Source organism: Lygodium microphyllum, chromosome 5 (genome assembly GCF_053477565.2).
Source record: "Lygodium microphyllum isolate KBCC chromosome 5, Lygodium_microphyllum_v1.1.10, whole genome shotgun sequence".
In the NCBI taxonomy this organism is placed as follows: Eukaryota; Viridiplantae; Streptophyta; class Polypodiopsida; order Schizaeales; family Lygodiaceae; genus Lygodium; species Lygodium microphyllum.
In genome coordinates, this window is record NC_141139.1 from 2,331,930 (window position 1) to 2,357,186 (window position 25,257).

At 41.9% G+C, this 25,257-nt stretch overlaps 1 protein-coding gene across 1 annotated transcript in view; it reads right to left on the reverse strand.

Annotated features, from left to right (window-relative positions):
* LOC148035443 (uncharacterized) overlaps positions 1 to 25,257 on the reverse strand; it is a 154,517-nt gene that overhangs the window by 47,234 nt on the left and 82,026 nt on the right. Inside the window, exons 3-6 of the mRNA XM_087677401.1 lie at positions 11,614 to 11,677; positions 8,636 to 8,757; positions 8,391 to 8,439; positions 8,236 to 8,297 (exon numbers count right to left, since the gene is read on the reverse strand). Coding sequence (XP_087533527.1) covers positions 8,236 to 8,297; positions 8,391 to 8,439; positions 8,636 to 8,757; positions 11,614 to 11,677 — 297 coding nt within the window. The remainder of the gene's footprint in view (positions 1 to 8,235; positions 8,298 to 8,390; positions 8,440 to 8,635; positions 8,758 to 11,613; positions 11,678 to 25,257) is intronic.

Sequence of the window (25,257 nt, forward strand, 5' to 3'; positions counted from 1 at the left end):
CAGCCACCAGGTACTAAAGCCCACAGTAGTCCACTCTAAGGTATGGGAGATTGTAGGGAGTCTTACTGGATGGCACATTTGGAAGGTATGATGTCAGGAGGTTTTTGGCAGAGAGAGCCTTTCACTAGAGGCGACTTTGGTTGAGCTCTGGACTTCCATCATCCACTCCCTCCACGACCGGTGGAAACAGGTGCACGACGAGTCTCGAGCTCTTGTTAGGAGCTCCGTTTTCACTTCTTGCGCACCTGGGATGGCCAGGACCTATTCTTCATGATGCAGATAAGCAGCCCCAAATGGCAATACACCCCCCCTCCATGGCTTCTTGCCCCCATCCCCCCTAGACCGCCTTGAGAGGCTTATATACTTGGTATATTTGTGACTCTGCATCAGCTCCAGCTAGTCTATTGAGCATGAGCACTTCTTTGTAGTTAGGTTTTTTATGAAGTAATATAATTAACCACACTTTATTTGCAAAAAAAGGCTTGCATCTTCTTGACCATCTCCTCCCTGATTTGCTGGATAGCCTCATCACACATTGTTGTCATCATTTCTTTAACATTTTGCACATCATGGTCCTGCATTATGCAGACATCTCAGAGCGCCTCCATGCCCTTTTGTGTATGGAAATCCTTCACTTTGTCAATGCTGCTCCAAATCACAAAATATTTCTCACTATCCCCTCTTGCACAGCTTTTGAATGGTGGAGATAACCTATCTTTCTTGGGAGACCCTCTCACATCTCTAAAATCTGGTTACTATCTATTTTTTGACTGTCCCATAGAGCAATCACCTAGTTGCCATGGTCGGGTAGTGGACAACGTATGCACTTGCAGCTGTGCCATAAATAGCAACAAGGTTACTAACACTTCGGAGCGGGGGCAGAAGCGAGATGGCAGAGAGCAGGGTGGAAGGCAAGGCAAGGAGTTCTGGGAGCAAGGGCAAGCAAGGGAGAGCTAAGGTGGAGGTGGAAGGGCAAAGGTCAGGGCGGGGAGTGTTGGGGGAGGAGCAAGGGCATAAGGTGGAACAAGGGGAGTGGTAGGGGCAGAGAGAGAGGGAGAGGGAAAGGGAGAGGGATAGGGCAGGGCAAGGGTAGAGAGAGAGAGAGAGAGAGAGAGAGAGAGAGAGAAAGAAAGAAAGAAAGAAAGTTATATTAACGTCTACGAAAAGCCAACTTGGCCTATGAGACCAAAACATTACATACAAAATGTCTGGGAAACTTTCTAGGTACCAGTAAAGAGAGAAAGAAAGAAAAGAAAGAAAGAAAGATATATTAACGTCTACATAAGGCCAATGTGGCCTATGAGACAAAATCCAAAGTACATCCATGTCTAATGCCATCTCATCATTAAGGTAAAGATAACATTACAAATAAGTGGGTGGCCTATGAAACAATACTGAAAATAACTATACGATGGGACTACACTAGGGTTGAACCATTGTAGTGTTGTTATATCGATAGAAAATAAAAAAGGAAAGGAAAGGAGAACCAGATCTGATAGAACCATGTACAAAGGTATGGTGGAGACTTGGGCTATAGCTGATCTCAAGATCTGCACGTGATCTTAGCTATGATGTGGTCCCTAGCTGCTTCACTGATATGCCTAGTGGTGAGTCTTCGGTATCGCATGATAATGGCTCTAATCTGACTGTGGTATGGCCTCCTCGGAAGTGGTCCTGGTAGACGGGGTCGTCATGCTTGATGGAGGGAAATGGCTCTATCCAGTGTAACTCCACGGTGTGGCCTGTAAGGTGTCTAGTGGGGTGGCTCTATCTCTCCTAGGCTAGTAGTGTCAGTAGGGTCAGCTCTGTAGAAGAAGTCTCGCACTGCTCTCTGTGTGTGTCCCTCTGGGTGAGCTGGCCTCTTGTCTCGCAGTAGTGCGATTCGACGCCTCTCAAGCTCCAGGGGGAAAAGATCTAGGCATCTCTAGTCCTTGTACTCCATGATGCGACGAAGGGGTCCAAATCCATCATGGAAGAGATAGTGGTACCATCCTCGTATGTCATAGTATACTGTGCATCTGCATGTAGTGCTCCTCCGTCTAAGGCTCTCGACCACAAAGCTCGCAAGTCCTATCCTCTGCTAGGGTATTTTTCCATCTGTCTATCTCCATGTGAAGCCTATGTGAGGAGGTGTGAATCTGTCCAATAGCAACCCGTACGCTATGGGAAAGATGGGTGTCCATATATGCTGGCCGAATAGTGAAACCATCATCAAAGAGACACAAGGAATGACTCCTATACAACTCCATCCTCGATCCTAGAGGGAGTGGTGGATGGATCCATGTCCTTGCTGTCCCAATCCTCAAGATATTAGCTCTGATCACCTGGTTCAACTATGATCGGCTGAGAGAAAGTATAGGGCAATCAAGGCTATAATCCAAAGGTGGAAGACAGCCGGTCAATATCCAAACCATGTAGGCTATAATCCAAAGGTGGAAGACAGCCGGACCATGTAGGCTCATCCAAATAGCCATCTATGAAAACCAATAGTTCTTCTCGCCTCCTACTGCTAGTTGTCTAGATGAGGTCAGTGCCAATCTAAAGTATCTATGGCGTGGAAGTTCCCATAGTCTATGCCAAAAGGTCACTACCCTGAAGAGTGCTTCTGTAACTATAGGTGTTGCCCCTACCTCTGCTCTGATAATGGGATGTGGGGTGGAAGGCTTACTCCTAATCATGCGTGCTATCATCATGATCAATGGCCTTTCCATGCTATCCCAACCATCATAATAATCCCTCTATACTCCAATCTGATCAGTGAGTGGGCTAAGACACCTATGGTACAAGCCGCAACCCCATACCTCTGCTCCATATAGTAATGTAGGTGTGACTAGGGTGTCAAACAACCAGAGTTTGGTGCAGGGCTCTTGGAAGTGTATGTGAGCACATTGACTCTGGAGTGTCCCTAGTGTTGCGCATCCAGGTGCCAGACATGCCTCTGATGCCCCTCTCAACGAAAAACGTGGGCCAGAGAAGATGACTCCCAAATAGATATATTCCCTCACATGCTCCAGTATGTCTCCCCCAAATGTGAACCGGTACATAGATCTAGTCACCCATGCTGTTGAAGTATTGAAAACCATGGTTTTAGTCTTCCCAAGGTTCACTGTGAGGTCTTTATCTCTACAGAACCATAGAGAGAGAGTGTGTGTGTGAGAGAGAGAGAGAGAGATAGGGTAGGTATGGATCTCCTGGGAGCATGTGACCACTCCGAAAAGGATGGGGGTGCAATTTTGTTGGATGTTAATTTGCATATGGCAGCTTTGAGGCTATCCCTTTTGCAGAGTCTTATGTATTCACTGTCATCCTTGGTCAGATATTGCAAAATTCTTCATAGAAAAGACTGGCATCTCTCATGGTAGCATGGTTATTCATGCTTCTTGGTGGCATGCGCTTAATTCTACGAGGCCTATAAAGGTCTCCCAATCTTTTCTCCTTTCTCAGATTGCTTCCTGGCAGGAGATGCTTTGTCTTGCAGTTTGGCATCCTCCGAATATTCGTAAGGAGGAAAATTCGTTGCAAGGAGAAATACTAGCTTCCTCAAGGTTTAATCGGATGGCTAGGTTGGGGTTGAAGACAATTCGTGATGGTGTTATTCTAGGGCAGCCCCGCCTTTATTCTTTCAGGTGTATTCGTCAGTACTTTAGGGTGCCTCATGGATACAGGGACATTTGGTTGTCCATACAGTCCAGTCTTTAGAGCTTCTTTCCTTTGCCTGCGTTGCAGCCATTGGATCCATGGCGTGGCTGGATGTTTGTGCCTCCTAATGATTTTGAGAAAAGGTCAACTAATCAGATATATCATCAGATGGTGGAATCTAAGAGATGGGTCACGGGGAAAGTTAATAAGTTATGGAATCTTAGGGATAGCAAAAAGAAGTAGCAGGAAATATTTATCTAGCTTTGGAAGTCTAAGGTTCCATATCAGGGTAAAGTATTCATGTGGAGGCTGCTCATTGGGAGTCTTCCAATGGGAGAAGTGCTCCATGCCTGAAAGATCTCTGCAGGTCGTGTTTTCTGTACCACATGTGATGAGACATTGCTTCACCTCTTTGTCTCTTGCCCTATTGCGTGACAGATCTGGAATTTCATTTCCCGTGTGTGATCCTCAGTGACTCAGCACTGCATACTAGTTCGTTCGTGGATTATGGAAAATATGTCCTCTATGCCCTCTTTGCGTTCAGATTGTCCCTGCCTATTCCATTTCCTTAGATGGACGGCCCTATGGCATATATGGCGTACTCGCAATGACTTTATTTTTTATTCAGCATCGGGCATCCATGGGCATGTGGCCCATGTGCATGGATTAGTGTTATGGAAAATCTCTTCTATGATGTCAACTGACCTAGTTCTTCCGAATATTGCTACTCCCTGGTTGGCAATTGTTCGCTCTACTCCAACTATTCCTTCTGTGTGATTTATTAGTAATGTTCATGTAATTGGTTGTTCTGGTTTTTTTGAGAGCCTGCAAGCCTCATGTAAATATTAGACATAGAGAGGGCGAGAGAGAAAGAGTATGTTGACCTGATGGTCTGATGTAATAGAAAGTAAGAGATATAGAGAGAATGTTGATCTGATGGTCTGATGTAAATATTTACTACTTAATTCAATTTGCTTCATGAAAAAACAAAAGAGAGAGAGAGAGATGGCATGCCATTGAATGCCTATCCGCTCTTGGGACCTCGGCAAGATGCCTTCCATTACCAAATAGCAAACTCATCATCCTTGCCTCTTTCACTTCATGCAATGGATTGGTCTTTGGCACATCATGCGGTTGGTCTTTGGTAGACCAGAAATGCTTTTATATTTGATTCGGCCTCAAGTATCCGCAACCATGTGGGATGAGTGCATGGCTTGCTTTTACAACATATTTCTTCTATGATTTCAGTTGGTCTCATAATTGGAGAGGTGGCTACTCCATCCATGGATAATATTTACTCCACCCCTGTTGTCCGGTCAAGATGATCCCCTTCCTTTGTTCCTGTGGATTGGTGTTGGATAGCTTTTTAGAGAGTTCATGTTCATGTGGTGTATTGTTCTGTTAGCCTTTTGGCTTCATGACTATTGTTGGTGAGGGATGGCTGGCCAGAAGGCCTGATGTACATATTTTTACTTATTTAATTTAAGCTTCTTTACAAAGAGAGAGAGAGTGTGTGTGTTTTTACGAAAAAAGAGAGAGAGAGAGAGAGAGAGAGAGTGTGTGTGTGTGTGTGTGTTGTCTCAAATTTTGGGGCTGTTGGCACAACTGTGTCACTCAGAACGCATTTGTTTTTGACTCAACCTCTAGTGTCCCAGGACATATTGCTAGGCTTAAGGGCCTTTTACATGGGTAGTTAGATCTCATTCAGCATACTGGTCTTCTTCATAGGGAGGATTTGGTTCTTTGGCATACACCAATTTCTTACGTTTCTTTGCCATAACTTTTATTTTCCTTAGGTGATTTGATATAGCATAACTACTCATTACAGGAAAGAGAGTGTGTGTATGTGTGTGAGTGAGTGAGTGTGTGTTTATTACACACAACTAATTACATACATTTAGTTATTTATGTATATTAAATCCTACACACAATTATATATTTCTATATCTGCACTAACCTTAGTGTAGGTACCCTATGAATGTGTCAATGCATATACATAAAGAGAAAATTAACAAGTGACTCATTCTAGGAAGTAACACTATTTCTCTTAGGTGTCACCCCATTTTATTCTTATAATCAATCCCATCATTATACACACATAAACCTAAACACTTGCCATCCTTAGACTCCTTTTCCTAAGCTTCAACACCACTATAATTTGAACAATCCCCTCGCTATAAAATCCTAGGGTTTCAGCGCTAGGAAAATTCTTAAATATCTTCCATATCAATTTCTTGGCATCCTGCAAAATTAGCCACCAAATCTACGATCCATGAGAAAATCTGCATTGTATTGGATTGAATGATTATTAATGTTCATACAAAGTTGATAAAACTGTCTGAAAAATGTTGAAATTCTTAGTCAGCTTCTAGGGGGTGGTTATGATATCCCTATCAGACCTTGGATCCACTCACGGTCAGTACTTCCCCTAGTAGCCAAGAGACAGTCCTACTCCATCACTTGCACCAATTGATACCATCCCTTTTGATATTCACCCTCCCCAATGGTCACCCATTGGTAATGTGATATATAGACAGCCCAGAAGGTATGGTCATTGTCTTGCATGCCACTACAATGGGCTTCACAATATTCGCTCATCTAGCCACCCTTATGGGGGCTCTTGATGTGGCCTCTGTCCATTCAGTTTCCCACTTGTCATGATTTCCCTTGGCTGAGATATGCTGAAGAACATGTGCAATGGTAGCCATACCCTTAAATTGGCACCTCATAGGTCCCTTAGGGTATGCTGGGCTAGTGCATCCTTAGGCTAGTCTGGCATTTACACTACTCTTAGCTCCTTGGGCTCATCAAGTTGGGTCAATAGGCTACTTTACCCTTAGGCTATGACCTCTAGGACTTCACTTTTCTTCCACTGCATTTAGTCACTTGCTCACTTTCTCTGCTACATTTCACTCTTACTTTATATTAGCTTTAGCAACAAAACAGTTCAATATGAGGCACTAGTATAAAATTTTTAGTCTCTTTTGGTACTTATACGCTCGGCTTTAATTTCAGTTAAGGACTAATATTGCAGGTATGTACCAGTCCTGACTAGGATGAAGACAAATTTCGTTGGCTGTGCCATGATGACTCCATATTCTCTCTTGGTGGAGCTCTGTTCCTTTAACCAGTATGGAGGCTTGCCCTCTTCAGGCAGCGTTTCAAGCATCACTTAATGCTACCACAGCAGTTGCTTCTCTGACACAACTCTTCCAACTGAGCTGTTTCTACATCAATTCCTTCATCAGGATCTCAACGATGTATGCAACTCCTCTTCAACATTAACATCCATGGTTTGAAAAGAGGTTTCTTTCCCCAATCGTACATACAAGTTTCGGCATTGTCTTCTTGTCTTCCACATCAGCATCCCTTTGTTGTCGTATCTTCCTTTTGCATTGCATGCATCAGTGAATTTCATTCACTTTCATCATTTCATTCATCATCATGAAGGTGCTTGGGCATGTGACCCAATGAGGACCCTATCCAAGTGGCGCCTTGTTGCAAGAGTATGCCCTTATTTCATTACCCCTTTGCATTAGCATTGTGTTAGTATATCGGGTCCTTGGACAAGATGAAGACATACAAGAGTAAGCACCTCTCCAAGGTGAAACCCATGCATTGTGTAGCATACTTCCCTTTTACCTCATTGAGTCGATCATAGTCATAAGCAAACCCTTCGCTCATCCAAGATCCTGAGCAGCTATTACACTCCATGGAGTAGTTGCATTCATCTGCCCTTTATTCCTTTATACCTCTATATCAACATCCTTGGTAGTGGTTGTGTATAATTGGGTCTCACTTTTAAACAAACTATGGAGCCCGCTAATAAAATTAAAAACTCCACCAAGTCCCATTCACTTGAGCAACTCAAACAAAGATATCTATTGCCTCTACAACTTGATAGGTCCTTAGTCCAAAGCAACAACCTTGGCCCAATGTCTATACCTTCTTCATTCATTCATTTCAGTTTATCATTTACATCTTCTCCTACTTTATGCTTTTTGCATTCTTGTTGGAGGTCATTGTGTTTTAGTCGTGTTCGTACACTGTGTTTTCTATGCAAGTGCCAGCATCTTCATGCCAACTGGGCTTCTTCCCTTAATCCAACCACAGTACCCTTAGAAGCCTTGTATCTATGTGAAGTAGCTACCTTTGCTCCAACCATGTTGTTGGGCTATTTCCATGTTTGACATTTAGTATAATCATCAGACATTGTCTCGCCAAAAACAAGTGATTTGGTGAGGAGATCATTAGGCAGAGGCTGATGGAACCTAAGATAGTAGTTTTGGCATGAGCCCTTCCACGTCCTTATACACTTAAGCATTCAACCAGGTTGGGACTAACAACCTAGCTGGCCATAACACTAAAGCTGCTAATGCTATTTTAGTGATTGTTAGCTCCTTTTGGTCAAGAGATGAGAATCATGCATGATTTCCAGCTGGCACTCTTTTTGGTGTAACTTCATGTGAGTTTTGTGATTGTTTCCACAGCCTGTCAGTCAGTATGGACTTTCTTCAACCTGTATCTGACCAAATTAGATCAAAAGCCTAAAGCAACACTTACTATGATTGGGAGGTTAAAAGTTCAATGCTTTACCAATCCAGCTGTGAAGAAGCCGCCCCTCGACTCAATTACAGCTTTGTTTCCAAACAGTTGCCCTTCAGACAAAAGCATGTTAAATATGATGTCATCCAATCAATAGATATTTCACTTGAAATCAGTTTATGTGAAATTGGGAAGATATAACTCACCTAGTTTAATGCCACCCCCAGTTGTATTGACAATTAGGTCAGCATCTTTCTGAATATATTTAAGTAACATGCTATTAGGAATAAGTGCAACCATTATTGAATATAAATTTAGACAGATCCAAAATGTCACAAATGCTATGGAAACAGATTTTGCAATCCCATGCTTAATCTGAACAACCGTAAAACAAAACAGTTAAAAATGTTCTGCTAAGTGAAACACATAGTAGGATTTAGAGAATGCAAACCAGGCTCTGAACTTGTACAAGACCCTTCCCAGCACTAAGTAAAAGATTGCACCATCTTCCAGGCATAATGGCTCGTAGCTTTAATAATTGATTCAATGATTCACTGTGATGCATTTCTAGACCTGAAACCAGAAGTATCAAATTCTCATGGGAAAATAAAGAATTCATGAGGTCAATAACAAAAACAATGTTAAGAGTTTCATTCATCAAACAGAGTTGTTTCAAGTAGCTAGTGTACAACTCTCTTTTCACCCCCAATCAGTTTTCATGAATCAGATGCCTTGCTGTCATCAAACTGAGCCTTTTAACACAACACCCACAGATCTGTGATAGAGCATAATTGATATACTTACAGTTTGGGGCAGTGCCTTTAGCATGGGCTGCATGTAATAATGTCAGTAAATTAGTTGTTCATTAATATTACTGTGTTTACATAAGTGGGACATATTATTTCCTGTTTTTGTAATCTGTAGCTTATCCACAAAAATCCCTCTCTAAAGCCTTTCTTCATCAACATAGTGTTGGGGAAATCCTTAACTTAGACAAACACGATTACTCTTAATAAATAGAAAGTTCAAAATACATCTAGATGCTTGTACATGACTGATATGGAAGTATAAATTGTTACGTGCTTCCCAAATTTGCTTTCTGCATGTTAAGTTTATTTTATAGCAGTCCATTGTAAGAGACCATAATTGGATGCAATGATGTGCATGTATTGTGCTTGCTACCTGATTGTGATGCAAGTTTGGCCATCTTATACCTCAAAGTCATAGTTCACTTTGAGTAATGCGATAACACTATAAAAGACCTCGAGAATTCATTTCTTTATAATGAAAACCAGTGTCTTCAACCACCACCACCCAAAATTTTCATTCTGTTTGATCTAGTTCCAATTAGAAATCATTTATGTTATTTACATCTTAATATTGGCCAAATGATTGAAAGTAGTGTGCTTCAACATAAGTCACTTATCTCAAGCATTAATACACTACTACATCACAATTTTACAGGCCAATTAACATAATGAGCGAAAATCACCAAAATGAGCCTACAGTATTGAAGGTTTTCCAAAATGACCCTCATAGACTCAAAATTCCCAAATTGGTCCTGTGGAATTGTTATCATGACTTTACTGTAGAAATCAAGAACCAGAATTCAATTTCAGTTAACTAATTATGAATGTACAAGGGATAATTTGAGAATTTGGAAGATATGACACTTATTTTGAAATGTTATGATACAATAGGGTCACTTTTGTAAGTTTCCCTATAACATGATAGCAAACTTGTGTAGATTTTTGACAAGAACCCAAATTTACCCTATAGCCCTTGCTGAGTAGTTGGTTTTGTTCCATAGTAATTATATGGATGTGAGCGTGTGTGCTCATCTCTGCATGGACTCTAAGAGTGAGCCACAGTTTTCCTTGTCTCTATCTAAATAAGCTCAGTCTGAAGGGGCTTGAGTTGAGCACATTCCTTTTGTGGAGCAAGAGGGAGAAGGGGTTTGCCCATCCAGCAGACCTGGGACTCAAGCACTTCTTTCTTTACTACCCCTCAGATGGTATGGCATTATAGCCCATCAGATTGGTTGTTCACACAACCATTATATGCATGCCATACTCAGCTACTTTTCTATAGATTTCCCTGTACTTTGTATTTACCTCAGGGGATTTTCTCCAAGATGCTACTAATAGAGTTTTCTTTTATTGGAACGAAAAAAGGGGTTTGCCAATCTTCAACCTAAGTTTGTCTCCTACCCTTTCATGTGTCTATGGTTGTAACCATTCTTCGTTAAGTGTATCTTAAGGCTCAAGAGCTTGTCCTTCCAATGTTTAAGTATTCAGTCATGGAATAATCCAACCTCTATTTTGCTGAGAATATTGCATAGTGCACAGCACTTTCACTATTCATGCAAATTGGCGATATTGTCATATTCTTCATATGCAGATCTTTTTCAACCACCTAGGCTCTTCCCTCGGCAATGAAGACTTCATCCTATTGAGTTACCAAGGGTGGAAAAAGGTGATTTGATCCTTACTGAACACGCATGGCTTGCAGTTGTTCTCTCTTTGAAGGTCTTTCTATATGCAGTCTTCTATCAAGATTACTACAAAGTACCAGTTATGATTTGCACTATTTTCTTTAGCTTCAGTCCTATTGAAGGCTTTCACATGTTGGCTTTTGTGTATAGCAACAGGCCAGCCACCACTCTTCTTCATCGACAGCATGACCCTAATGGAGCCTTCACATGTTCCTTATTGCCTAGATGGGGCATATGGGCAAGGGAGGCATCTTTTCCCTGATGGAGCCTTTACATGTTCCTTATTGCCTAGATGGGGCATATGGGTAAGGGAGGCATCTTTTCCCTCACGGGCTAGCTGGAAGTCTGTGGTGTCAATAATCTTGAGTTCACAATCCTCATTCAATACTGACTGATTTGAGATCTCATGTTTGAAGTTCACCCATCTCTTGGACAACATGGGGGGAGAGTAATGCAATGCTGATTTTTCTCAGTTGAGTGTTTCTTGGAATTTTGGGAGGTTCCTAGGTGTGTCTACTTGTGGGCCCACCAGAAACTGGGGGGCATTAAAGAGTCTTGGACTTAGGGTTTCTGTTTTGGGCACTTCAGGCTAGCTGTTCAACAGCCCATTTTTGAGGGCTGAGGCACCTGGCCACTTCTCTTGTTGCCTCGTACCATGCCCCACTTGCAACTATATACTCACTGTCATATCTTTCATATGTGTGCACTGCATTGCTCATACTTGTCTCATATTTTCTCTAACCATCTCATTGCATTTTTCATTCTTGGTTTACCATGTATTATTTTCCCACACTTGACATAAACAAAAACAGGCACAAATTTCAAAATTACAAAGACTACATAAATAGCATTTCCACAGTAATTCATTAACATTAAGAGGATAAAATAAACCACCATGGAATGGACAACATGCGTTTGAGTCTTAAAGCACTCACTCACAAGATTTCTCTTTCTGACTATGTCAAAAGCACCTCCAGCAGTTCCTTGCTCCCACAAACCCTATGAAGAAGAAAGCCAGTTAAAGCCTTTTAGAGAACAGGCATCTTCATCTATCACTGCCTGTATAGCAAATTGTCAAAGTCTCAAAAGTTGTTTTCAATTGTGCCTTTCAAGCAGGAGATAATGATAGTAGGCTTAGAATTACTTCATTAAGAACTTTCCTAAAGGAAACTTGAATGGCTTGTCAAAAACTGGAAAAATAAAAGAGTCCAGCTGCTCAAGGTTTGATATCAGGATGGTCAACATGTATGATGTCTCTGTTTGAGAGGGATAAGCAGCATGACTAGGATATGTGTGTGAAGGAGACATTGATGGTCCACCCTTATTTAAGCCGTGTGGTTATGGCAAACACCCAAGTCAGAAGATTCTACTCTTGGACTCTATTAAAGTCAGAGCACCACGATTTGTAAATAGAAGATGAACAAAAAAAAAAAGCCAAGGTAAATCCACCTATGAAACACACCCCGCGAAGAAGAAAACATCTGTTATCAATTATCACATACTGAATGAGATTCTGATATAACGTTTAGCATCTTCAACATGTGGTGTGACAAACTTACACCAATAGCTCACCCACTTCATAAAGGAAGACAAACGTAAATTTACACAACCATGCAATGACTTGTTTTCTAGATCACCTGCAGTACTAGTATAGTGTATTTTTAATGTTAGGCAATAACACAGATACACAGAATAAAAATCTGTATTTGGCATTCGAATAAGTGGTGAAACTGACAAGGTGGAGACAATGCCAAAGGCTATGCATAAATGCATAAGCAGCCCCAGGGAAAAAGTCTAAAGAATAAAGCATTTCGAGTACTGAGATTAGCTCGTGTATGGTTCTTAGCATTGCTCAAGTGATTTGGTTTCTCTGGAGGTTGGAAACAAGTGAGATTCTTTTGTTTTCCAAGAAAAGAGAACTCTATTAATAACACCTCACAGAAAGTCCCCCAAGGTAAATACAAAGTACAAGAAACTCTGTGAAGAGTAACTAAGTGCATCAAAGATACAATGATTGTGTAAACAACCAATCTAGTGGGCTAAAGTGCCAGACCATCTGAGGGGTAGTGTGAAAGAAGGTGCCTGAATCCCAAATCCTCAAGAAAGCCTCTCTTTTCTTCCTCGTCCTCTCAGAGCTGCCATGCAACCTCTCCCATCTCCCATGGAGAGTATGGACTATCTCTGTCCAAATCCTTGATAAAGACTCCCCAGTGGGTATATCCTGAAGATCAATGACCTGGCTACATCTCGCAGTCCATATGTACCAAGCTATAATGCTGGAAATCAGCTCCCATCTGTGACAATGTCCCTAAGTCCACTGTGTCTCTGAGTTCTAGGGTAGGGATCCTGCTCAGATGCTGTCCAATGATGAGAAAAGAAATGCTCCCCTGAGTATCCTCATAGCCACAAGCTAGACCTCTGTCTGTGACCCAAGCTGCACCCCCCCATGTCACCACCATGGACTCTGTTGTACCATGGAATACTATCCTAAGAGCTCTCCTCCAAATCTCTTGGGCTCTAGGACAGTCCCAGAGGCATTGTCTCTATGTCTCCTTTGGCTCGCCACATCGCGCGCAAGCCATTGGGTCCTTGCCATATCCAAGCCAAGTGTCAACTGCTAAACTCCTATGGACTAGAAGCCATAGAAAGAGAGATATCTTCCTGGGCCTGAAGCTGTCATGTAGCTGCCTCCAAAAGTCAAATAAGTGAGATTCTTATGCATCTGTATACTTTTAAATCACTTTTTCTGTAAAGCCTCCCATCTAAAGTATTATATATCCCTAAAAAGAAATATATAACAGAATTGGAACATTATAAAAATGAAGAAGAGCAGTTGAACCCTCCACCTAACCAGACAGTCTTTTTTAAAAGATACACAATACTGCTCTTCCGACCCCTTTGCTAGAGAACCATCTAGACAACCTACATTTGCAAGCATTGGCATTCCATTCACCAGCACCATCAGCCCAAATCATGAAGTTGTCCGATTTTCAGCAATGAACAAGCAAGCTCTGTGGCTAGGAGGCAAGTTTAATGTCTGTCACTCTATGTTTTGTATCAGCATAAGTATGGCTCACATTGTGTTGGAGGTTGGATCTATGTAGATTGAAGAGTGATACCCTACTCTTCAACCCATGATACAATGGCATGCATAAAACTATTGGAAGCTTGAAAGAATGTAATATAAACATGCCCAATGGATACACTCTATTCTAGAATAGGGAGGTCTAGAACATCATTAGCAAGAGAAGTGAGCATGGAAGACACATACAACCCATAGTCACATGGAATGGCCATTTTTGGGTCCCCCATTCCAGTTCCCCGTTCCCATTTCCCATTTCATGCCTAATGCATGTGACTAGTTGCTGCTTAAGTTTTCATTCTCTCCTGTCTAACCTTGAATTCCTTTGTTATAAATATTCTCTCACCTGATAAATTCAATCAGTCTTCTCCTTTCTCTATCCTTACTGAAAATCATGTCTTTTAATGTCCCGTCCCTAAATGAGATTGCCGCAATAAGCAGCCAACAGAAAATGGAGGATGTGTGTATGATGCCTCCCAAGTCCAAGCCCACAAATGGGCACCATACCAAAAAATCTACTCTTGCATCTTTGAACTTTGAGGGAATATAGTTCCTTGCAGTGACTCTTCAAGCTGAATTAAAAGAGGTGGCTCTTCTAAGCTCAATTCAAAGACATATTTTGAAACCAACCTTCCTTCTGAGATAGGATGGTAGGTAACATGGTTTAACACTTATTACAGCACGCATATAAATTTACAAATCTGAAATAAGATTTTACCACAAAAATCTTGGACAGTTGACACCCCATTGTCCCCAAAATTGGTGCCCCTTGAGTTATTTATTTAACTCGTACTGCTATGAATCTGTAGTATACTAAGGTGTAGATTGATCTGTCTACAAATTCCAATACTTTGGGCTATCACCAATGACCAAGTGGTACTTCACCTGTATATGCTTTGTCTTTGCATGAAAGACAAGATTCCGTGCTAGCATGATAGCACTCTGACTATCACAATGGAAAACAGGTAACTCTGAGATGCCAAGTTCTCCCACCAAACGTGAAAGCCATAAAGCCTCCTTGCATGCCTCAGTAGCAGCCACATACTCTACCTCTGTAGTAGACAATGCAACACACTTTTATAGCCTGGAGATCCAAGAGACTGCTCCTCTTGTGAAAGTAAACACATACCCAGAAGTGGACTTCCTGCAATCCGCATGACCAGCATAGTCTACATCCGTAAAGCCAACAACAGATGCCTTCTACTTTCCAAAGCAGATGCACAACTCCTTTGTACCTTTGAGGTATCTCATAATACCTTTCATTGCATCCCAATGCTTCTTGCCAAGGGTTGCCATGTATCTACTAACCACTCCCACTGCAAAGGCAATGTCAGGACGTGTAGCAACCATAGTATACATCAAACTGCCAACAGCTGAAGCATATGGTATCTTCGCCATTTCAGCCTTCTCATCATCAGATGTAGGGCTGTCCTCTGCACTTAGTTTCACATATGGAGGCAATGGAACCCCAATCGTTTTCCCCCCCTCCATATTGAAACACTGCAAAACTTTGGAGATATACTCTTGCTGAGATAGATAGAGTAAGCCTTTCGATCTATCTCTGAGTATTCGCATGCCAAGAATGTGATTTGCATCACCAAGATCCTTCATGTCATCCAAGGCATGAGTAGCCCTGCCAGCAATCAGTATGTCATCAACATACAAAACCAAGACAATCAGGCTGCCATCTGCTGCCTTCTTGGTGTACGAGCAGTGATCCACTTGACTTCTATGAAAGCCTTGGGACTGCATGAATATATCAAACTTATGATACCATTCCCTTGGTGCTTATTTCAGTCCATACAAACTCCTTTTCAGTTTACATACCATTTTTTCTTTCCCTTGTTCGACAAACCCTTCAGGCTGCTGCATATATATGTCTTCATGCAATTCACCATGTAAAAACGCAATCTTTACATCCATCTGTATGAGCATATCCTCAACTACAACCAAGCCCAAAATGGTTCTCAATGAGGTCATCTTAACTACAGGAGAGAAAATATCATCAAAGTCAATTCCATGCTCCTACTTGTAACCTTTGCAACCAATCTTGCTTTGTACTTTGGTGAGGAACCAGAAGTGACCTTCATCTTGTAAACCCATTTGCATGGAAGGGTTTTCTGCCCTTTAGGCAACTGCACCAAGTCCCAAGTGCCATTTCTTTCAAGAGATTCCATCTCTAATAGGATGGCTTTATACCATTTCTTGCTGTCCTATCTGTCCATTGCTTCTTTAAAGCAAGACAGTTCACCACAGTCTGTCAACATGACATAATCAACCACATTAATTGTTCCAAGAACAAATATGTCAGGTTGTCTAGTAGCCCTAGACGATCTCCTAACCCAATGGTCATTGTTTGCTGGCTGTTCCTGCAAATTTCCATTTTCAGCATGCTGTCCTGGCATTTCAACCTGGGAATCAACATTAACAACTTGTTGTCCTAGCTGTTCTTGCACATGTAATGGCTAATTTTCATGGGCAATAGCTGGCTGATCATTTCCAGCATCATTTCCTGCATTTACAGGTTCATTTACACCATGTATTTGCTACTATACTGCGAGCACATTTTGTTGTCGAAAATGTATTTCTTCCCGGAATACAACCCTACGGACCTCCTCATTCTTTTCGGGCTATTTGTGCATGCAATCTTCCCGGAACATAACGTCATAGCTGCGTACTACTTTCCTTTTCTAGGCATCCCATAATCTATACCCCATTTCACCCTCGTCACTATATCCTAGGAAAATGCATTTACAGGACTTTGGCTCAAGTTTGCTGCATTTTTCTTTATGAATGTGCACAAAAGCCTCACAACCAAACACTTTCATATGAGCATATCAAGGTGGCTTGTCCAACCACGCTTCTTGGGAAACTCCCCCCCCTCCTCCCCCCCAAAGACTTGTTTGGTGACTAATTAATTAAGTGAACAGCTGTCATAACAGCCTTTGCCCAAAAACCATGGGGTAATGTAGCATGAGACAGCATCCTACGGACCTTATCCTGTATGGTCCAATTCATACACTCTACAACTCCATTTTGGGGCGAATTATGAGGGGCAATGACCTCCCTCTTTATCCCTTTGATGTCACAAAATGCCTGAAAGGCCTTGGACACATACTCCCCACCATTATCAGAGCGAAGACACTTAAGTGTCTTATCTGTCTAATTTTCAGCCAATGCCAAGAATTTTTTAAACTTGTCAAGCACTTCATCCTTGCTAAGAACAGGATAAACCCATAACTTCCGTGTAGCATCATCGACAAAGGTGACAATATATTTCTTTCCCCCTAAAGATAATCCTCGCATTTGACATACATCCGAATGTACTAACTCTAGAGGAGAAGATTTCAAAGAAAGAAACTTTGCCATAAATACAATGATCACAATGCTCAAAATCAGCATAACGAAGACAAGGCAAGTAACCCAAACGAGAAAGCACTTTTATTCCAGTTTGACTCATGTGTCACAACCGGCCATGCCACAATGAAACACTTGGTTGCTCCGTCACGGCAACAACATGGTCACGCACACTAGATACATAAGTGGATACAAAGTATCACTCTTGCAATCTCTGGCAATAATCCTAGATCCCTTACAAATCTTCCATTTTCCATCACCAAAGGTAGTATGAAAACCATCTAGCTGCCCTGTGCTAATCAAGCTCTTCTTGAGCTGAGGCACATGCCATACATGCTGAAGTGTAAAGACAGAGCCATGCTGAAACTATAACTACATGCTGCCAATACCTGCAATCTCACATGCGTAGTTGTCCCCAAGATAGACAACACCATGTCGACCCCCTGTATAGGCAGAGAACCACTCATGATAAGGGGTGACATGAAAGGAAGCACTTGAATCGAGAATCCAGGTATGCATGTCATCATCTGTATCTGCAAGTAAAGCATATGCACCAAAGTGTGAAGAGACAAGGAGTACATCACTCCCATTGTCACTGTCATGCGTGACTACATTCACCTCTTCAATTTTTATACTACTCTTCTTAGGCTGACTATCTTTCTTCTCTTCCTTGCTATCATTTGTCTTCTTGCCTTTTCCTTTCTCTTTCTTCCATTTGTAGCAATCACGTTTAAAGTGACCCTTCTTGCCACAATGATAGCATTCAACATCTTTGCCACGTGATTTACTGCGTCCCTTGCTATCATATTTGCCCTTTTGTTGTGATCTGCCCCTACTATGCAAAGCACTAGAAGACTTACTGGATGCATTGTTCTGCCGGTTCATCTCTTCCATAAGTAGAGCACTCTCTATATCAGCATACAAAAGGATCACATTAGAATTGCTCATAGCAGTCCTAAATGTATCCCAACTCTCTGGTAGAGTGCAAAGCAAGAAAGTAGCCTTAAATTCCTCATTAATCATGAATTTCAAGGCAAGCAGCTAGCTGAAAATGGAGTTAAACTCACTCAAGTGAGTAGACATTGCTGTACCCTCTTTCATACGCAAATCCATAAGCTTTTTCAGCCAATACACTTTGCTTGCAGCACTCTTTTGTGCATACAGTTCTTCCAGTCTAGTCCATATAGCATATGCAGAATCCAAACCTTCAATGTTGAACAACAAGGCATCAGAAATCGATAGCTCTATGGTTGAGCATGCAAGCTCATTTAACTCATCCCAATCGTCCTATTTCACGTAAGCGGGCTTTGCCCCTTTGGTTTTGATCGGCTTTGCTTGCTTCTTTTGCAATAGGATATTGTAGTAGCACTGCTTTTGCCAAACTGCAAAGTTATGTGCACCTTCAAGCTTCTTTATGTGCATCAAATTACTGCTGTCATTGCTGCCAGCCATGATTTGCAGCCCAAATGTGACCAAAAACAGCAAATGCAGGCCCAAAACTATCACCCAAGTGACCAAGGTACAAACAAGTACCAATCAGCAATAAATGACCACGCAGAAGCACAGATTTTAGATTTGTACATAAATTTTCAGAAGCATCAAACCATGTGCTACAACATTCCACAACTCATTACAGCCATTCCAAGGGCATATGCATCACATTACATGAGAAATCCCAAAAATTCAGCTGCAATTGCTGTTGTACATGTACCCACGAGCATAAAATTTGACACGAACGGTCAAAAGCCCCAAAATGTTGTGCTCAAAACATCAAGCACACATCTGCATTTTCTCTGTCATGCATAGAACAGGGCAATTTTGACAAAATAGAGAAATTTCAGCAAAACCCCCAAATTTTACCAAGTGTTGATGTCCAAATTGCGTGGAATTCAACCTGCATATACATAAAATGACCAAATGCTGCACAAATTTTGCCCAAACTGCAAAAGCCCTAAATTGCATGGGATCCAATGTGCATCTATGTCGAGAAATTGGGTAAATTTCAGCTCAATTTGCGATGTACATGAAAAGCCCCAAATGTCGGGGACAAAATGTCACAAAATTCCTGCAATTTTGAGACAAATGACCTTGCTCTGCGTGAAATCCCCAAATACGGGAAAAGCCCCAAATTTTCGGGCCAAGTTTGCACAAATTTGGCCTTTTGTGCCTAAAGTGCGAAACCCCGTCAAGAAAGAAGTTGAATTATTTTCAGTTTTTCTTTTAAAGAAACGATTTTGAAAAAAAAACATGTGACGGAGTCCGTTGACACCCTGCAGATCGCCAACGGGACGTCACCTGCGCCTACCCGCCACGGACCACCATCGCGTGACTACTGCCCCATTATGCGTTGTCCACTACCCGCTGGTCCTTGTCAACTGCAGTCGCTTGCTCCAGTCGACTACTGCCGCCTATCGTCTCTCGACCTGTCGCACGCCGTGCGACACCTGCAACTCCTCCTGTCGAGCGTGCTTGCAACACTTCCTGCTCGCATACGACTACCCACAATGCCTACAACTCACGACTTGCTTGTCTATCTTGCTCGAACTCCGAGAGGCACGAACCCCTCAACTGCAGCTCTGATACCAGTTTGTAGTGACGGGTTAGGCACGGAGATTGGGATAGACAATCGTTATGCGCAGTGAGAGACAGAGAGAGTTAGAGAGAGCAGAGTCAAGAGTGAGCACGTTTTTAGGTACAACGAAGAGAGTGTACCTTTAGGTTTTTACATAGATATATATGTGTAAGTACAAGTGCTTAAGGGTGTGTTCACACCCAAGCACAGTTAAAAGGCATGAGCCTTTATTCCCAACAACGAGTCTTCCGAGTTCTTACATTTGCAGGGCATCTCTCGATAGCTCACCTCCACCAACTCCCCCCTCTCCGAATGGAGTCATAGAGCGTAGGAATCAAACTATGATGAACATACTACCTTTGGACTAAGGCTATTGACACATCTCTGTACATCCTCAACCAGTGCTCAACTATGGCGGTCCCTCAAAGACCCCCTTTCAGGCATTCTTTGTCACTCACCCTATCATCTCCCACTTCAAAGTCAGTAGGTGTCATGCCTAGATGCAAAAACCTAGATATTCCCCTTTACCTTCCCCTTCACATTCCCCTCATTCCTTGGCCATTCCCCTTGCTAGACGTTCCACCTTTAGGTTCCCCTGTTTCCTACCCTTTTTTAAGGGGTGGAATACATCTCGTGTCATGAGGACATGTATTTTTGAAACCTCGCTTAACATGTGGATTAATTTTTAATCACATGATTAAGTAAATGTTGCACATGTGAGGTGCAACTGAGGTTAGATTAAATTTACGAGCCTCGATTGTTGGCCTAGGTCATTCATTTGGCCATAAGTGTCAGTTAGTGACACTAGAGATATGGCATTTAATGGTACCTAACGCCAATCTGATGGTCAAAGATGGCACAAAGAGACTTCGGAGTGGAAGATGCCTAACCAATTTAATTATTGGCCGGTCTATTTATTTTTCCGGGCACCGAAATAATTATTCGATTAACTTTCAATAATTAAAGGCTAAAAGAGTTTTGAGGAGACAATTGCAGATTTGGACCCTCCACAGTTGGGCGATTGCATCCAAGTACAAGGTGACAGCTGATTTGAATGTCTCAGCTGTAGGCAATGGCATTTAATGCTATTGTGGCAGGGAAACATTTGCATTTGACTGATTTTCACTCATTCTTCGCGACAAAACTTTGAATTTTCTCTCTCTACAGCTTTCCCTCTCATCTCCCAGTCATTTCACAGCCTTGCTCCAAAGATCTCAACATTTGGACAGCCTTGCTCCAAAGATCTCAGCATTTGGATCCTTGGAGGCTGAGAAATTGCAAATTTCTCTGCTATAAATCCTAATTTACAGCAGCAATTAGGGTTTAGCAGTAGCCCCGAGAAACGTGCCAAAAATTGAAAGCTCCAAGACTCGGATTTTTCAAAACTAAAGGTAAATTTCAGCTAAATTCAGGTGGGGGACTAGCCAGCCAATGAATTTGGGGCATTTTCATCGTCTATGAAATAGGTGAAGGCCAATTAAGTACCCGAATCAAGGGGCAAAACAAATTGAAGACTTGCTGGTCACTTTGGACAGCAAGGGAAGTTTGGATTGCGAAGGGGATCGGAAGAATCCCATTGTAAATCAACTTCTTCTTCAATAAAGCTAAAGAAATACTGAAAGGGGTGCAAATTTGGGGCCAATCAAGTTTGCATTGTCCAAGATCAGTAGAGGTAAATTGGTATTTTCAGATTTGCATTTATTGTTTGCTGTTGTAATTAAGTTGTAATCAAGGATTTACTACCCATCCACGGAAGGAAGGCTGGTTACATGGTTCCATTGCCGGGATACCATCAAATCCTTGCTGAAAATGTGGGAAATGACCCAAATGTTGGCACTTCAATGAATGCCCCAAAGAAGGACGGTAAAGATAAAGAGAAGAAGACACCTTCTACAGCTTCGGGACAGCCACAAGAACCAAAGGAAATGCCTAAGCCTTCTTTAAAAGAGCCCAAAATGTCTGATGAGCACAAACAATTGGTATCCGTGGGGCAGCAAGTGCGAACGCATGGCTAACTTGGTAGTGACAATCCATGGAAACATGGGCAGTAAGGCAATTATGCACATGCAAGCATGAGACAACAAGGATACTTTGGTGGTGGTACCATTTTTCATACTATGGTTGGACAGGCACCGCATACGAGAATGTATGTCACAAATCCCTATGGTATGCAACAGCCAATGCATGGCTCACAACACCCAATGTATCCGGGTAATGCAAGTGGAATGCCTAATCCCATGTATGGCAGCATAGGCATGATGCTTGGGGCACAAAGCCGACCATATGGATATGTAAGGGCATCCCCAAGGACTATTGGAGCACAAGGATTTGGTGTTGGTCATGTAGGTGCTTCAGATAGTACTGGCTTTTATGCAAATACAGCCAATGCACCCTTTTTGCAGCAGCCCATTTTTGATAACTTGACTCCCATAGGTCCGCTGAAGGACTATGATGAAGGTGGCAAAAGCATGAAGTTTGAGCCTTTCAGAGGTACACAAGATAGGTTAAAAGCACTTGTTTTTATTCAACAGTTTGATGCGGCCTATTCTGGAGGCAACTCACAGAAGCATCTAAGATACGCAAGGCAGCCACATTTTTGAAGGGAAATGTATTGAAGTGGTGGACTACACTTCTTATTCAAGGGAAGTCACCCACCACTTGGGTCCAATTCAAGCAAATGTTTGCTTCAAATTGGTTAACAAGTACCTTTGAAGTAGACATTATGATAGCTTGGAATCAGTTGAATTCCAAAGACTGCAAGAACTTGGATCACTATAATAAGAAGTTTTGGGATGCATTGCTGCCAGTTACTTCTTATCGCATAGTACCCCTCCAGGAGCAGGTGCAGAAGTATATTTGTGGTTTGCCAAAGGGTATTCGGGATTTTTGCTCTAAGTCCACTGTTTCCAGCATGTCTCAGCTTATAGAAACTGCTACTACAACCAACACATTGCTGCATGAAAAGAATACAGGATTCCATGATGATGATGCCAAGTCACATATTAAAGAGGCAAAGGCTGAGAAAAAGGGAAAATCTGAAAATAAAGCAGAAAATCAGGGCAGATCTGAAAATAGCACTAGAAAGAGGAACAAATCATGGGTAAGGGTTCCAGAAGGTACTTGGTGAAGTTTCAGAATTATTCACCGATGGATGCCAAATGGATGGAGGATGACTTGGCAGACCATCCTCAGTTGTTGCAGCTTTACCTTGATGTTTTCCAATTAGAGCCGACTTTAGTTCATGCTCAATCAGGTTCAATAGAGCAAAGGTCCAAAGTATTACCTAATGCTTGTGGGAGCTAGCACCTCCACTCCTCAGTAATGGGCAGCTCTAGAAGTAGTGGATCTCGATGTATTTACCATACATTCAGGGTACTAAAGCTGAAAACTATGTTTGCCAGGAGATCACTATTCAATGTAATAGTCACTATGTTTGGTATGCAGATCGGTATGGTTTTCACTGCAGCTCCGTTATGCTCGGTGTGTAATCAATTATGCTTGGTATGGCATTGGTTATACTTGGTGTAGTATCAATTAATGATCATCAAGGGCTGATTATCGAATGTTGGTTTTCAGCGTATGATCATTAATATTCAGTGGTATTCAGCTGGTTTTGTGGACAACAACATGTCTTATGATACCATTGATGTTTCAGCCATGGTTTATACTTGGTTTTTCGCTATGTTATGTTGGCTGGTAATTTTCAGCATATGTTGGGCATATGGAATGGTTGAACAGCAGTGCGCAATGTTGTGTCGACTATGATGCCCTATGGAAATTTCAGTATAGTACTTTGCTTTTGATGCATTTGGCAGTGCAATCGAGAATGATTGCAAGGATTTCAAGGGGGAGGGCTGTCATGAGGACATGCATTTTTGAAACCTCACTTAACATGCACATTAATTTTTAATCACATGATTAAGTAAATGTTGCACAGTGAGGTGCAACTAGGGTAAAGTAAATTTACGAGCCCGGGACCCGAGAAAATCACGCAATGTCGAAGGCAAAAGTTGCTATAAGTTATGTTGCATAGGTACTTGGTGGTATCTGGTGTCACTTGTTGGCCTAGGTCATTCATTTGGCCATAAGTGTTACATGGTGACACGAGAGATGTGGCGTTTAATGGTACCTAACGCCGATCTTATGGTCAAAGATGGCACAAAGAGACTCAAAAGTGGAAGATCCCTAGCCAATTTAATTATTGGCCAGTCAGTTTTTTTTTGGCACCGAAATAATTATTAAATTAATTTTCAGTAATTAAAGGCTGAAATTTAGCATTTAATGATAAATAATGTTGGAAAAACAATTTGGAAAGGCTGCCACTTGGCAAACTTGCCCATACAGGCGGGTAAAAGACTGAAGAAAAGGAAAAACGAGATCATCCTTGCTGTAGCAAATGTGGGAGAGCTATGAGTAGCCATGGCCAGTCTATTTTCAGCCATTGCGGCCAACCACGAGTGAGTTCTCATTATTCACTCTGAACTACGAATTATGAGACAAGAATTGGAGAAAGAAATACAAGAGCACGTCAAAACCGAACTGATAATAAATCAGAGGCAAAAATGCAAGACATGCAGATAAAGATTAAGAATGACTTTCAGGCGCAAATGTTGTCCGAAATGCACACGCTGAAAACTGAAATGTTGAAAGTGGTAGAAGCCTACAAATCTGAAATCTTAGAACTGAGGGAAGAATTGAATACGTTTAAGAAAAAAGAAATAAATGTGCAAGAAAAACTACAAAAAGAGAAAGAGGCTTTGGAGGCATATGAAAGAGAGGTTTACTCATGGGCAGAAGTGGCAAAGACAACATAGAAGCAGATAGAAGAAGCCAACCCATGGATTGAGGTAGTGAAAAAGAATAAGGAAACATCAGTGAACAAGACTCTAAGTCCACTCTCCAAGCTTGGTGTCAGTGCTTGGAGAGTGGGGAAAGAGGACTCTAAGTCCAAGGCTCTAATTCTTCACTTTGGGGACATAGAGAAAAAAAAGGCCTTTCTCTCCAAGAGGAGAGCCCTCAAGGGTGAGAAGATTTATTTGGATAAGGACCTTACCCCAGCACAAACAGCGCATCGCAGAGAACACATGCCCGAGGTATTGGAGGCTCGCAAAGAGGTAAAGTGAGCTGTTTATAGGAATGGACAAGTCATCATCACTGGCAAAAGGACTTCATGACGATACGAGACCTATGAGACACTTCAGATGTCAATATGGAATTGTAATGGAGCCCTATGCTTGGGTGTTGGTTACTTTGAAGATAGCTTCCGAAACATAGATACAGCAATGTACACAGAAACACACCAATGTAAAGGTAGCCGACTATCAGACGTGCGGGGATACAGGTGGGAAAGTGCATTTCATCCAGTAGCTAGAAAACTAGGAAGCACTAGGGGTTCTGGAGGTGCGGCCATACTATACCGGGAAGACCTCAAAGGGATAGTGCAAGTAATGAAAAGAGATGATGATGCACGATATTTATGGATTAGGATACATGCAGGAAGACCACGGGATATATTCATCGCAATATGCTACTTCCCTCCTACAAATTCTACCTTGCCACACAAATGTA